The sequence below is a fragment of the Typopeltis vanoorti genome, chromosome 1 (assembly GCF_054136105.1).
Source record: "Typopeltis vanoorti isolate ZY-2024b chromosome 1, IOZ_Tvanoo_1.0, whole genome shotgun sequence".
NCBI classification, from domain to species: domain Eukaryota; kingdom Metazoa; phylum Arthropoda; class Arachnida; order Uropygi; family Thelyphonidae; genus Typopeltis; species Typopeltis vanoorti.
Genome location: NC_143549.1, coordinates 57,243,978 through 57,259,167, shown reverse-complemented (window position 1 = coordinate 57,259,167; position 15,190 = coordinate 57,243,978). Strand labels below are relative to the sequence as shown.

Genomic DNA, 15,190 nt, shown 5'->3' with positions numbered 1-15,190 from the left:
AAGAGTGAATTCATAGAATGTACAATGTTTCAATTGAATTAAATGTTTTGTTTCTTTTGTTTAACTGATGACTTGCCTGATTTTCTTCTCTGTTGCACTTGCTCATAAATTGCGAACCACAGCGGGAGATTAATTTATAGAGAGGCTCCGACTGCAAACGTAACTCTCAGTAACATAAGATTGTATGCTGAACTGTGTTCTGGTTCCTCGATTCTACACTATCTGTTAATCTAGGATTAGGGGTGGCGCACTGAAAAATAAATTTTCCCTGAATCCGATAAAGGTATTAGAACCAGTGTGAGACAAAGGAATAGGTATCCGCCATTAGTGATTCCTTTGTCCCACAAACCACTAGCATCGTTCTTGTAAGTGTAGATCGGCCAAGAGATATATTGAAGTTCAGAGAATTAAGATTAAAGATAAAGTTTTAGTATAGAAGAGAGATAATTAAAAATAATTAAGAGGTAGAAATAAGAGAATATAGACAAATATAAAGTAAATAATAAGAATAAATTAAGAGAAGAAAAATTTTACATTACGATGTGAATTTGATGTTTTGATGGCTATTGTACAAATGGTCTAAGAAGGTTTGTAAATTCTCTTGACTATATTCCCAGATGAAGAGAATATCATCCATGTATCGCAGCCACAGTTTGGGTGTTAATGTAGCGCTTGAAATAGCTCTTTCTTCACAGTCTTCGAGAAATATGTTGGCTAAGACTGTAGATAACGGGCTGCCCTTAGCTAAGCCGCTGGTTTGTTTATAGATTTTTCCTTCAAGTGAGAAATAGCCAGAGTTTATGCATTAATATGCATTAATAGGGAGAAAAAAAAATTTGGAGACTTTGTTTTTTAGTAGACTGGGGACTTCTTCTGTGGGAGCATTTGTAAAGAGAGAGACAATGTCAAAACTACCTATTCTGTCAGATTCCTTGAGTTTTAAATTTTTTACCTTAGATATAAAATCTTCAGAGTTTTTGATATATGAGAAGGAATTACCAGTGAGATGTTTTAAGGAAGAGGCAAAGTGTTTGGACAGGTTTAAGCAGGTGAGTCAATACCTTCAACTATTGGTCTTAAAGGTGTGTCTGCTTTGTGAATCTTCGGAAGGCCGTACAAACGGGGAATTAGGGTATGAAGAGAACGGAGAGATAGCCTGGTGTGTGTCTTGGAAGTTCCGAAGTTGATTTGAGAAGGGTGTTGGTTCGGTTATGAAGTTCCCCCGTAGGGTCACTTTGTAAAAAAAAGAGAAATTATCATGTATTAATAAATCGTTGATCTTGGAACGATAATCAGATCTGTCTAGTACGACTGTTGCATTATCTTTGTCTGCTGGCAGGATAATAATGTCATTATCATTACGAAGATGGTGGATAGCTTTTCTTTTAGCACGAGATAAATTATCTGCAGGCCAACGACTGTTGTTTATTATAAAAATAGTTTCAATTCTGAGTAGGTTCGCTACTTGTTTTGGGAGATGTGAGGCAGCCTTTTCTACTTTGGGTAGAAAGAGTTCCTTTGGAATAGAGGTAGGAGACGGGACGAAGTTGAGCCCTTTAGACAGTAAGCTTATTTCTGCTGAAGAAAGGATTTGTGCGGATTTGTTTATGACAACATTTTTAGGTCTTGTAAACCAACTGAAGATGGACGAGTTTTAAATTTCCTAATGAGAGACAATTGATTGATGTGTTGGGATCTAGAAGCGCATGGTGTGAGCTGATATTTTTAACCTCATTTCAAGATGTGTTGTCTAAAGAAGAAATCAGATTATTTTCTAATGCATCTTTTTTTAGAGAATGCTGAAGCTAAAATATATTTAGTGTCCGCAATTCTTTCATTTAACAGTACAAATTTTGCTTTTAGGTAAATATTATGTGCACGTTTTGTGCGAATAGATTCCCTAAATTGTAAAACTTTGGGGATGATAGAGTGGATATATGGATACAGATGATAGAGGAGATGATAAAGATTATATATATATATATATATATATATATATATGTGTGTGTGTGTGTGTGTGTGTGTGTGTGTGTGTGTGTGTGTGTGTGTGTGTGTGTGTGTGTGTAGCTCATGAGCTCGAAATTAACTTTACATTATATGTTATAATTTGCGTATACGACTGTCCTTATTATTCTAATAATAATGATAATTATAATAATTAAATATTTTTTACCAGTAACATGTTAGGGACAGAGTTTAGCAGCAGTAGCCTCATCAAGTTCTTTGTCTTTTCTTTCTGATGAGTAGAAGTACTGACTAGTAGACAAAGGTTTACGGACACAGGAGATTTAGAAATTAAAGGTTACTCAGTTACAAATCCAGGTTTTATCTGAGGATATCATTCAGAGAATGTCGACAACAGCACTAATCCTATTATATCTATCGTTTCTTGCACTACAGTTGTAATGGCGCATTTTCTTGTCACATGTCAGATCTTGTGATGCTCGTGTCGCGACATCTGAATGCCACTACAGCCTGCTTGGATTTTTGACGAGATTTTTGACTTCACCACTGTTTGCAATTTGGTTATCAAGCCAGAATCTCTACGCCGAAGGCAATCCAATGGCCAATGTCACCCTGTCAAAAATTTAGCCATTCCATTGCTGCTGTAAGGCAAAATTTCGTTACGTCAAGTCTGAGAAAAATCACACAACTTCTACTTGCAAAAACACCGTGAACTGAACCGGTAAAATCTGTCAAGTGCGGTAGACCACATGTAGCCAACTACAACGAGTTTAGAGAATACACGATCTCCGAGAATCTGGGGAAAGTGTCTCTGGCCAAGTCTAACAACAAGATAGAGGGGAAAAAACCTACTGCAACCAACCCGGAAAATTCCGAAGATGCCCATAACTTTCACGGGTACATCCCTCATACGCAGAAGTTGCGGCATCTAAAAAAGCAACAATACCGGAACCTCAGCAACCCAACGTGACAGATAAAAACTGATAAGGTTACTGCCATTCTGGCAGACCTACTTATTGGCAATTACAAATTGAACACCACTCAGGAAGCCACAAACATATTTGTGAGATAAATGCAAGGAATTCTCACACTAAGCAGTGGTGATTGACGAACGTAGAAGACCTTGTCGGCATACAGATGCCGACCTAACCCTGGTAAACGAAACACATCTTCACCCAGCCGACAATCCAAGGCTCAGAAACTATGTTTTATATGGCGACGACAGGTCCAACGCCAGGAAAGGTGGCACGGGGATCTTTATTAAACACAACATTGAGCACAGCAAAATCGAAAAGCCCTCAACAGCTAACATTGAGATCACAGGAGTGTAAATCCAGACTGCCAATGCACATAGCCTGGAAATCAACTCTGTGCACAAAGTGTTTCCACAAATGGCTACTTAAAGTCGACTTAGCGGAGATACAGGAACCGAGCAGTGCTAGTAGTAGTAGGCGACTGAGACTCCAATCCAGGAATAGCAGGGCCACTATTCGGAAAGGTAAAATCGTCAACGATTTCGCCGCCACAAGGAATATATTAGCTGTGGGACCTCTAGAACCCACATACACTATAGCACAACAGGACCAGACATTTTAGACATCGCCATATTCCGAAACGTCGCTCATCAATACAGCTGAATGCGGTAGATGACCTCAATTCTAACCAAAATCCAGTACTACTTCAATTAGATTTAGAACAGGAAAATACTCCTGACCATCTATCAGTAATCAAATTGAGAAAGCTAGCTAACACATTCCTCGAGTTCATAGTCCCAGTTCCAACTATCACATCTAAAGAGATGATTAACACTTCAATAAACAACCTGAAAAAACCAGATAACAACACTACTCCGAGCTGTTACATCTGCAATACCACTCTCAAACACCGACCATCTACCAGAAGAAATCAAGAATCCATTCTGCTAGAAGAACAGAGCTAGGTGCCGGTAACACAGGATTCTGATCCCTCCCCCACCTGAATATCGACAAATCCACAACAGAGCCATAGATTCAGTCTGACAAGCTCTGAGAGATCATTGGAACCGACAGAAGGAAAAGAAATTGCTGTCCCTAAACACCGAGCACAATTCACTATGGAAAATGACAAAATCTTTCAGATCAGACCGCCAGTCCTTACCACCAGTCCATCGTGAAACAGGTATGATCAATTATGATGCCTAAAGATCAGAAGTTTCATATGAGAGTTTTGAAAAAACAATGTAGTCCAAACTGTACGAATTCAGACCAAGATTTCATCAAGAATGTTCATGCCAGCGAACACCGCACGCTGAAACCCACAAATATCCCAAATTTGTCGGTTTCACCCAAACAATGTCACCCACTGAAATAGTAGAAATAGTCAAGAAACTAAGGAAAAGGAAAGCACCGGATCAAGATGGGATTTCCAACAAGGAAACAACTACCCCATATAGCCAAACACATTACGCGCCTTGTAACAATCATTAATTCGATGCTAATATTTCACTACTTTCCATCACTTAGGAGAGAAGCTTACATAATCTTAATCACGAAACCGGAAAAAGCAAGCAAAGAAGTTCCCCCAGAGCTGCCGTCCAGTGAGCCCGCTCTCCTGCCCAGGAAAGATTGCCGAACGAATTATTCTGAGAAGAGTGCAAAACTTCACTAGAAGAAAAACCGTCATGCCCAATGAACATTTGGCTTCTGCGAGAATCTCTCCACTGTGCAACAAATCGTGAGAATCGAACAGTGGGATATAACTGGAAATAGCACACCTGTGTTGTCTTTCTTGACGTTGCAAATGCATTCCACAAGGCCTGACACGGAGTTCCTAACCCCTTCTAACCGGAGTAACCTCGAAAAACTAACTGACGTCAAATTCCCATTAAGCCTTTCCAACGTTATCGGTTGCTATCTTTAGGATCTGAAGCTTCGCGTGAAACTAGAGGGAATTCGATCATCCTAACGCAGGATTGGAGCAGGAGTTCCCCAGGGCTCCCCTATTGTCACCTTTACTCTTCGCTATTTATATGGCTGACATCCCCCCTTAGTGGCAACCATAGCAGTGGCTATATACGCGGACGATACCTCAATTCTGGCCACATCCGAGATTTGTAACCGAAAATTTGCAGGTCGCTATCTCATAGCAGTGGTTCAAGAAATGGTATATCAACGTCAACGGAGACAAGAGTGTTGCTGTCCTCTTGACGAGGAAACAGACACACTCCGAAGATGAGGTTATCGTGTTTCACCCCCCCCCCCCATCTCATGGAAGCTAGTCGCCAAACACTTAGGGATATAGACAAATGACTCCCCTTTACAGTCCATGTAGTTTATGCGTGCGCAAAAGCAAACAAAGCAATATGAAAACGCTATCTATTTTTGAACCGAAGCAGTCGACTAGGCACAGAATCAAGCTGCTTATACAAAATGATAATAAACCCTACAGTGACATATGGATCGCCAAGCAAGAGATACTGGACGGAGTTGAGCGTCAGAAAAATATAAATCATACAAAACAAGTGTATCTTCATGGCATTCAACGCTCCAAGGTTCGTAAAAAAAGGGGTCATCTTCATTGAGAAGCCGATATCCCAGACATCGCAACCTTCCTACGCTAAACGGCCGCAAATGTTTTGCGAATGCAGCCCCCCCCCCCCACTAAAAATGAACTAAGATGAACACTTATCTTCAAGACACATACTTCCCAAAACGCACTGTGCAAGTAAGTGTGAAAAACACTACTAATTAGCCAAAAATGGAAGAGACAAATGCTCACTGAATAACATTATTAATTCTAATTAATAGTGATTTAGGTTATTAAGGAAATTCACTAATTTCCTTTTTTTTCTTTCATAAACCGATAAAGGGATAAAATCAACACCCAAAGATTGATTATATCTTGCCGCCAGAAATGTTAACCACTGCAGTGCATAAAAGTATACAGGACATTAATGCTGCAAACCACTTCGGATCATTTATCTGACTCTGAATAATTCTAAACCATTCGGTTCATTGATAAAAATTATCAAAGCAACATTTAAAAAAAAGGAATCGATTGACAAATGATTTAATTAGTGGATAGTGATAACAAAATACATAATTATACTTTATTTCAAAAAATGAATTCGATTTTATTTCTAGACGTAGACTTCTGGTTTCACAATCACTGAGGCTTCTTAGAGAGAAATAGAACTAACAATCCTGAGGCCGTTGTTGTAGCACCAAATGTGTAATACAAACCATTGTAGTTTTGTAGAGTGTCTCTGAAGTAACCTACGAAAGCAAAAGGAGAATTAGAATTTCATTAATTAGTTAGTTTTGATGCTATGATCAACTTCAAAAGTAACGTCATGTACGCATACTGCGGGCATAATGTGTTGATAATGCATTTAGTGGTAGACGAATTTTATCACCTTGTGAAATCAAGAGCGCTTATCGGAAGCGTTGCGTAGATGGAAAATGTTACCTGTTTGATCTCTCTAGAGATCTGTAAGTATCTGTTAAGTAATGAGTAAATTATAAGTATTCAAATTTCGAAGTATACGTTGGTCAACTACACGAGAAGAGAACAAAGGAAGTCGCCATATTAGAAATTACAGCAAGATCGTCAAACAATAAATATGAAGTGCTACAAATGCCAAGAAGACCTAACGGGGAAGAAAACCATGTAACATGTAAGAACTGCCAAAGAAACATGCATTTTTGATGTTCAGGATTGTCTGAGACTACTTGGCAGCGAAAATCAAACAGGAATCGTGACGAGTGGAAGTGTCCCCATTGCAGAGACAACAAAGGAATGTCGCCTTCGACCGCAAGCGGAAAACAGCACATGCAGAAATCAACCGCAGGCAGTAAACAGCTATCAACAACAGAGGAAATTAAAAACAAAGAAAACAACAACGGAAACCCAGGTGAGCCAACTTTAAATGCATTACTATAAAATAGATTACAAAACCTAAAAGACTGTTTAATCGATTTTGTTGGTGAACTATTTCAAAAACATACCGCACAAATTACAGAAAAATTCAACCACTATGAGGAATTTATTAAATTTAATAATAACTCGGTAGAAGATGTATTGCTGACCGTTAGAGAAATTAAAAACTGCGTTGAAGAGCTAACGGAAAGACAGCATAATTTAATTAAAGAGACAACGGAACGACGACAAGAACTAACTCTTTAAAGCAACAGTATGAACTCTTAAACCAACAGCAGTGCAAAAATGATCTCCTCATAGATGGTCTCCCAGAAATTGCTACGGAACATCTAAGAGACACCGTAATACAACTAAGCCGAAAAAATTGGCTCTCCCGTTGAATCAAAAGACATCCAGTGAGTGCATCAAAAAAGGAAAAGAGGAAATAATTCCCGTCCTTCTCCTGTCGTAGTGCGACTCACCAACATCCCAACAAAAACTACACTTATAAAAGCTACCAGGATTAAAAAAACAGTAGTCAAGGATCTGAAAGGATACCACGACAATACCCCAATATACTTGTCCGAATACCTAACGCCATATTATCAGAAAATATTCTACCAAGCAAGGAAATTAAAATCGGAAAACAATTACCTATGAATAATAGACAGCAACATATTCCTTAGAAAGACATAAGACGCAAAACCAAACGAAACAAATCCGTAGAAGACCTCAACAGGCTGCCACATTGAAAGGAATATTGACAACTCGTAAAGAAGGAACAGCACACCAACCAACATGAATGCAGACCATCAAGCAGACGTAATCACCCCGGAACATGATAATTGCCACATTCTGAAATCAATAACAGAATGGAAACAAGTGACAATTCCCAAAAAAGGACTATCTATTCTCCACATCAACATCAGAGGCATTCAAAAATACTGGCTGACCCTGCAAGCTTATCTGAAGGAAGATATAGAGACATAGACATCTTAATAATGACTGAAGTATCTACGACAAACGAAGAGGCATCCACCTACCAAATGCCACACTTCGAACAACACAAACACTGCAGACAAACAAAACGATGCGGTGGTATAATAACATTTACCAAACATAAATTAGAAGTAACAAATATAAACTATAAATTAGAATACGCAGAAAACATATGTATTGAAATTAAAAACCTCAAACAAGAAACCTCCTTGATATTAAACGCAATATACAGACCACCAAACTTAAGCACCACAAAATTCCTAGAACTAGACAGATGGCTTTCAGCCACGGAAGTAGGTACCTCAGAAAACTTGATAATAATAGGAGACATTAATATAAACATTAGGAAAATAAATAACAACACAGAACAAGACCTAGACCTATTATCGGCATATAACATAACCCCATCCATACAGTCGTATACACGAGAAGGAGAGTCGGAAACACAACAACCTCATCCTGCATCGATCATATAAATATAAGAGCTCCTCCAAACAGCCGCACAGCAGCCGCCATTACATGCAAACTGGCAGGCCATTATTTCACAGCATTACAGTTACACACTGAACCAGAACTCAAAAAATTCACTGAGACTACAAAACAGTATTATAGCATTCCAAACGAAACAATAGTAAACGACGAAATATAATAACCTTAAACTTGCATTTAATAAAATATATAACAAAGCATCAACAAAAAATATAAATACCCCCCCAAACCAAACAAAATCCATGGATAACAGACAACATATTAACAGACACACAAAGAAATGATGCCCTATGGAAACAACTTAAGAAGTCGCCAACAATGTCGCTTTACAAACTGAATACAAAAGAAAACGGAATCTCCTATCAACACAGAATAGAACAGAAAAAGAAACTACTACAGCAAATTAACAACAGCTCAGAACGATATACAGGAAACCTGGCACCTGATTAATGAAGTGCTGGACAATATACACAGAACCACTACCTCAGAAACAATAAAACACAGCTTTGCTTGCGACCCCAAACCCCTCAAATAGTTGGCAAACAAGATTAATCAGCACTTCATGAACTCTGCTCAAAAAATACAAGAAACAACGTTTCCTCACACAAACGACATTCTCCACTCGGTCCACCAGCAACCCAGTCGATATGGTTACCCAAAGTAATAATAGAAGAACTATCACTTGCAATTCACAAATTAACCCTAACAAAGAACCGGGGATAGACGGAATCAGACGAAAAGACATCAAGAAACACTCACTATGTCCAGTAATACAAAATCTGTTAAATAAAATCTTCGAAACGGGACACATACCTGAAACACTAAAGACTGCATTAATCACACCCATACACAAACATGGAAAAAGAAACATTATAAGTAATTACAGACCCATCGCAACGTTGTCTGTAATCAACCAAATCGTGGAGCGTATCCTGGACTGCAAACTCTCCACATACGCTGAAACATTTCAAATCATACCCAAAACACAATATGACTTTCAAAAGAATAATGGAACAGCAACACTCCTGGAAGATTTCACAGACTTAATAAACGCTGCATTGGATAAAAACAGAATAACATTAACCGTATTCATTGACCTAACAAAAACATTTAACATACTAACACACAACACCTTGTAAACGAAATTAACGTATATCGGAATCGGAGGTCGTCTACTCTAGTGGGTTAAAGCATACCTGAAAAACAGGAAGCACATCACGCATAAAGGATCAGCGTACAGCAAAGAGGTACTGGTAACCTGTGGAGTACCGCAAGGAGCTGTCCTACCTCCCATTCTATTTAACATATACACACAGGACATAAGGCATCTTCCCCTAAAAAATAAAATCTTCCAGTACGCAGACAACACAGCCATAGTATCCATTCCACAACAACGCAAATATCGCTTACACAAATATGCAACACGACATCAATCAAATCACTAACTGGTTATCCGAAAATGGAATATACGTGGGCTGTTTAATAATTAATAAGACTAATTTTACCGTGGCGAAACCACTTATCACAATATTAATTTCTGTGGAAAAAAGAAATGTTGCTGTCTGTATTAACAAAAGAGGTTGATTGATGGCATATACGGGTGATGTGCCAGAGTGTCACGTGACTAAACGCAAGCTTGTTTCGGCCAGCCTACGACGCGCTACCAGTCTTCGAAATGGAAGAGTCCTTGGAACAGCGTTATGCGATTAAATTTTGTGTGCGTTTGCAAAAATCGGCATCGGACACTTTTAACATGATACCCGAAGCTTTCCACGATGAAGCAATGTCCAGGGCAAGTGTTTTTCGCTGGCATAAAACGTTTAAGGAAGGAAGGCAAAATGTGGAAGATCTTGAACGTGAGGGAAGACCTTCAACGTCCATCACAGAGACAATGATCAACACAGCAGCGATTATCATCAAGCACGTCAAAAGGAAGCGTCCATTGCTGAAGAATGACTTCTTATTGCACCACGATAATGCAAGGCCACATATTGCTGGTTGTGTAGTGGACGTTTTGCAGAAGAACAACACAGATATCCTACCACATCCTCCATGCAGTCCTGATCTCGCATCGTGCGATTTCTGGCTGTTTCCTCAGCTCAAGAAACCACTAAGAGGCCGCCATTTCGAAAGCAACAAAGCATTTGTAAAAGCTGCGGAGGCGGTTTTGAAAGAACTCTCAAAAAACGGACTTTCACATGTATTTAAGAAGTGGACGCAACGTTGGGACAAATGCATCGCGTCTCACGGTAGTTACTTCGAAAAAGACCATGTAAATGATGGCAATTAAAGGTAATCTGTTTTCTGTATAAATATAGTCTTATTACTTATTGAACAGCGTACGTATATAAACTCTGGAAAAATAAAGCTAATGATATTCAAAACCCCTCAAATCCTGCCCATAGAAACTAAATACCTTATTATCCAACATTCAACCTCCTATACACAAAGCGCTGAACCTAAAACCACAACCCTCACACAGGTGAAAACAACACACTAATTCGGACTTCACGATGCTGATCAAAGTTGGAATAGCCATATGAACTACCTACACACCAAGCTTAGGATAATAGCAAGCAACCTATACTGATTAAAATACATTATGTGTCTGCTATAAAGCATTATGTGAAACATTTTAAGATACGCAATCACATCATATGCATTATGCGCAGACTTCAGGCTTAACAGGTTACAATGGTTGCAAAATAAAATGGTAAAACTGATATTCTGGGAACAACCCACTCTTATGCAGGCAGCACGGACAGAACACAAAATATTTAAAGTGAAACAGTTATGCCACCACACAATCATGTTAAAACATTACTACAGCCATATGAAAGACCTATAGAGTAACCAGAACAACATATCAGATAACAAGACCACAGACAACAAACTACATAACATATAAGTACAACAATCATACAGCAAAGCCACCCAAAACGTCTGTGATCCTGACATGATAAACAAACTGCCGTTCGACGAGAGAAACTTAGGAACATACAAAAAGCTGAAAACGGCGCTATATAAATATTATAGCGAGAATGACAATTAGAGAAATTCCTGTTACCCTCTCTCTCTCTCTCTCTCTCTCTCTCTCTCTCTCACACACACACACACACACACACACACACATACACACCAACCTATGACAAATTCCTCTCAAAAACACCGCTACAAGGACATAAACAAACACACCATCTCTAAATCCAACCCCTACTTGCAAGAATAAATAAAACTGTGTAATAGTAGTTGAAGTCTTCAAAGCACGTACCAACAAACAGTAAAATCAACACCTGGCTTGCGACTAGTATAGAAACATAACCATGAAACCACCGCCATCTATTATTCTTCCTCAGATAAGCTCTGCAAAACTTTAGAAAGAAATCAGAAAAGCCTCCCAAAGAAATAGATGAACGAATTATTATTTTATTATTATTATAAATTGTGTATATGTATATAGGCTGTATAAAAAAAATAAAAATAAAAATAAAATCACTGTACTCTACATTTGTACATAACAGAAATTGTAATAGTACGCTTTGTGGTATATATATGTAAATACCTCGGAAGGCCGCATCCAGAATAATAAATACAGTACATATAATATATACGTTGGAACAAAACAGTGCAAGAAAGCGTCTTTGACACATCTAATATTTGAAAAACATGTGGATAGATAGTGTTGTAAAAGCACCGAATAAAATTACCAACATCGTGATTACACAGTCCAACACAATTTTTGCTGACTTTTATATGAGACTTGTTTTTTACTAATTTGGGTGCGCTGATTTCAAATATCAAACCCATTTTTCTCTATCACGTCAGATTTTTCCTCTATGGCATTTTCTTTTTGCGAATTTGTAAGTTTTTGATAGTTTTAAGGCGGCAGTACTGTTTAGAGGATCACACAAAATCGATTTTTTAATATTATTTTCTGAAATTATGTACGTTTAAAAATCTGTTTCTAACTTTTTATCAAGAAATTCGAAAAATTCCCGAAGATATAGCCTATTATTCAAAGCGGTACGCAGATCAGAATCGGAGCGCTCACCGCTCTCGCAATCGGAAAACTGATCCACCTTCTACTCAACTACTTCCCATACAGATTGGGAGAATATTTAAATTAATATCTCAGAACATAAAAATTATCCCATTATTACCAGAAGTATGAAATAAGTCTATTTAGTTCATAGAGAATCGTCTCATTTTAAAACTCGTCAGATTTCACCTTCTTTTGAATCATATCATTTGGCTTCATAGAACAGTTAAAATTTGTTCTGTTTATCAAAAAGCTAAGATTCACATTTTAGGAAAATCAAGGTTTGTTCATATTTTTGCACTCCTTATAATTCTATCGTTGTTTTATTCTATTGTCTGCAATGCGACGATTCTGGGATATTCCGTACTGATTTTGTTTTTATCTCGTTTATGCAATCGCAGAACAGTCATTACTTCACTTGTACTCCAATAGTTTATACCACTGATGAAAGTGAGATATATTTAGCGAAGTAGAATAGAGTGCCCTCCCGTGAAGAGTCCTTGGACTTCCTGATGGTGTCACGTAATTCACTTCACTTCAATTCAGTTATTACATTATGCTGTTTTTCAACTGGATCAATGTGGTTTTGATTATCCACTACAGTATTTAACTCATGAAATCACGACATATTAGCCGATACAAATCAAAGCGTAGTTGATCAGTTCTTTAATATAATAATAAAAAAACACAGAAATAACTCTCAGCGTGGACAACGAAATAAATATGTCCTCTAATCGTTAATATTAACGTTTACCATACGCTAATATGGTAAACAAACTACAAAAAGAAAAATGGGAAGTGAGGATAAATTCTGAATGTTCACAGTGTAGCAATTAAGAAACTGCTATTATTATTTATATAATAGACAATCTCGAAGTATGTTAGATAAATGATGTTATGTTTTGATTTAAAATTCAGTGTTATTTGCATATTATATGTTATTAATTACTTTTAAAAGAAAATAAACACAAAAATGACTTGATATATTTTCGATGTATTACTTACCAATAAGAGTCGGTGTAAAGAGGTTAACACATCCGCTAATGAAGATCGAGAGACTGGTTGAAAGCGCAAATGTTTCTCTTCCCAGAAAATCATGAAACAAAATTTTAATCACTGAGTGAACACAGTTACAAAATCCAAAAACCACACACACCAACATCAGTGTTGTATAACTGTTAGCCGAGGATATGCAAGCCATATCTATTCCTGCTGTTACTATAAAAAATGCAACAACTTTCTTTCTGCTTAAGTTTCTTTTATCGGTCACCCATCCAACCAACAGCTGAGAGAATAGGCCTGCTAGAGAGGCAGACAGCACAAGATAAACAGCATATTCCTTATTGATACCTTTATCGATGGCAAAATCAATTATAACTGTATAATGAATTAGGAATGAAACAATATATGCCGTGTATGCGAATGCAAGTATAATAAATTTAAAATTTATCAGCAATCTTAGGGTAACTTGAAGAGTGGAAAGTATTGACTCCATAAATCTAACAAACGACATTCTCTCCTTGGCTGGTTCCACTTCTTTTTTTTCTTCTTCTAAATGCTCTTTCGTTTCCAGCTTCAAGATTTCTACCCCTTCGTAAATATTTGAAGAATTGTTTGTCTCCTTTATGGGGTCAACGTATTGTTTATCGATTTCAAGTGAATTTTTTCTGTCTCTTTGATTATCGGACTCATCAAGAGAGTATTTTTTCGGAGGGAATTTCATTACAATTGTAGAAATGAATGCATGCATAGACACTCCCCCTAAAATTAAAAACCCACCACGAAGGCCATAATACTCCACAACGTTTTCGGTTATGACTGACAGAACACCGCCAAATGTTATGCCAATGTACACAAACGATAAAACGGTCGTCTTCATAGACTTGAAATGTTCACAGATTATGACAGGAATCACGACACTTAGAAAACTCGATCCACAACCTACAAAAAAAGTTAATTAATTAATAATAACAGTTCTAATAAATGAAATAGAATTATTATAATATTGCACTATGTCTGTAGTAAAAAAACGTACACTAAAGATGTTCAAATCGCTCACGACCTGAACATCTCTAGTGGGAAACTACAGTGTTTGTGTCAGATACTGGAAACACATGGGTTCGGTTTCCTCGGAAGGGAAACAGAAGAATCATCTCTCAAAGAAATACTTCAGTTTGATATGCCTGGTGGAGAGCTCTCTCCTTATGATTCGACAGTAGACTGACCGAAATATTTAGCGTGGGTGCTTGCATTTCTGGAGAAATTAGCGCCACATTTTAATATATTCCACAGCATATTTTCCTGTACAGTTGTGTTTGTATTAAAATATCATTTATGTATCAAGATGGTGATGCTCCATGTTAACGACACCCCTTATTCAGCCAACAGTGTAGATAGGAAAAAGCAGAAAAAGGTTTGCATATTTATATGAACTAACAGTTTGACTATTCAACGGAATTCCGACGTTTTATATTTCTCGAATGCTTGAAAGTTAACAAACTAATCTTTAACCAGTCATCTTTGCAACAGAGGTGCTGCTCGTTTCCGACTGCTGTAGACGAAAGCAGCATTCTTTAAGCTTCGTAAAAATATTCCAAAAAATAGAATGCTCTGCTTCTTTTTGATTAGTGAAATATAGTGATTATTTCTCACCAGCACACTCGTTAGTAGAATCCTTTAGAAATCGGCAAGAAGCAAATCGTTTCTGCATGTTATATACGAATGATGGAGAGAATCAACATCTACTTAAATTTATGATTTTCCTGATCACTCCACAGCCTTAAAATGGGGAATCAGACTATC

At 37.6% G+C, this 15,190-nt stretch overlaps 1 protein-coding gene across 1 annotated transcript in view; it reads right to left on the bottom strand.

The window, feature by feature from the left end:
- Positions 1-5,996: 5,996 nt before the first annotated feature.
- Positions 5,997-15,190, bottom strand: part of LOC150110007 (monocarboxylate transporter 9-like) — a 63,515-nt gene continuing 54,321 nt past the window's right edge. Inside the window, exons 4-5 of the mRNA XM_090390562.1 lie at positions 13,394-14,329; positions 5,997-6,218 (exon numbers count right to left, since the gene is read on the bottom strand). Of these exons, the coding sequence (XP_090246688.1) occupies positions 6,109-6,218; positions 13,394-14,329 (1,046 nt within the window). The 3' untranslated portion in view covers positions 5,997-6,108. The remainder of the gene's footprint in view (positions 6,219-13,393; positions 14,330-15,190) is intronic.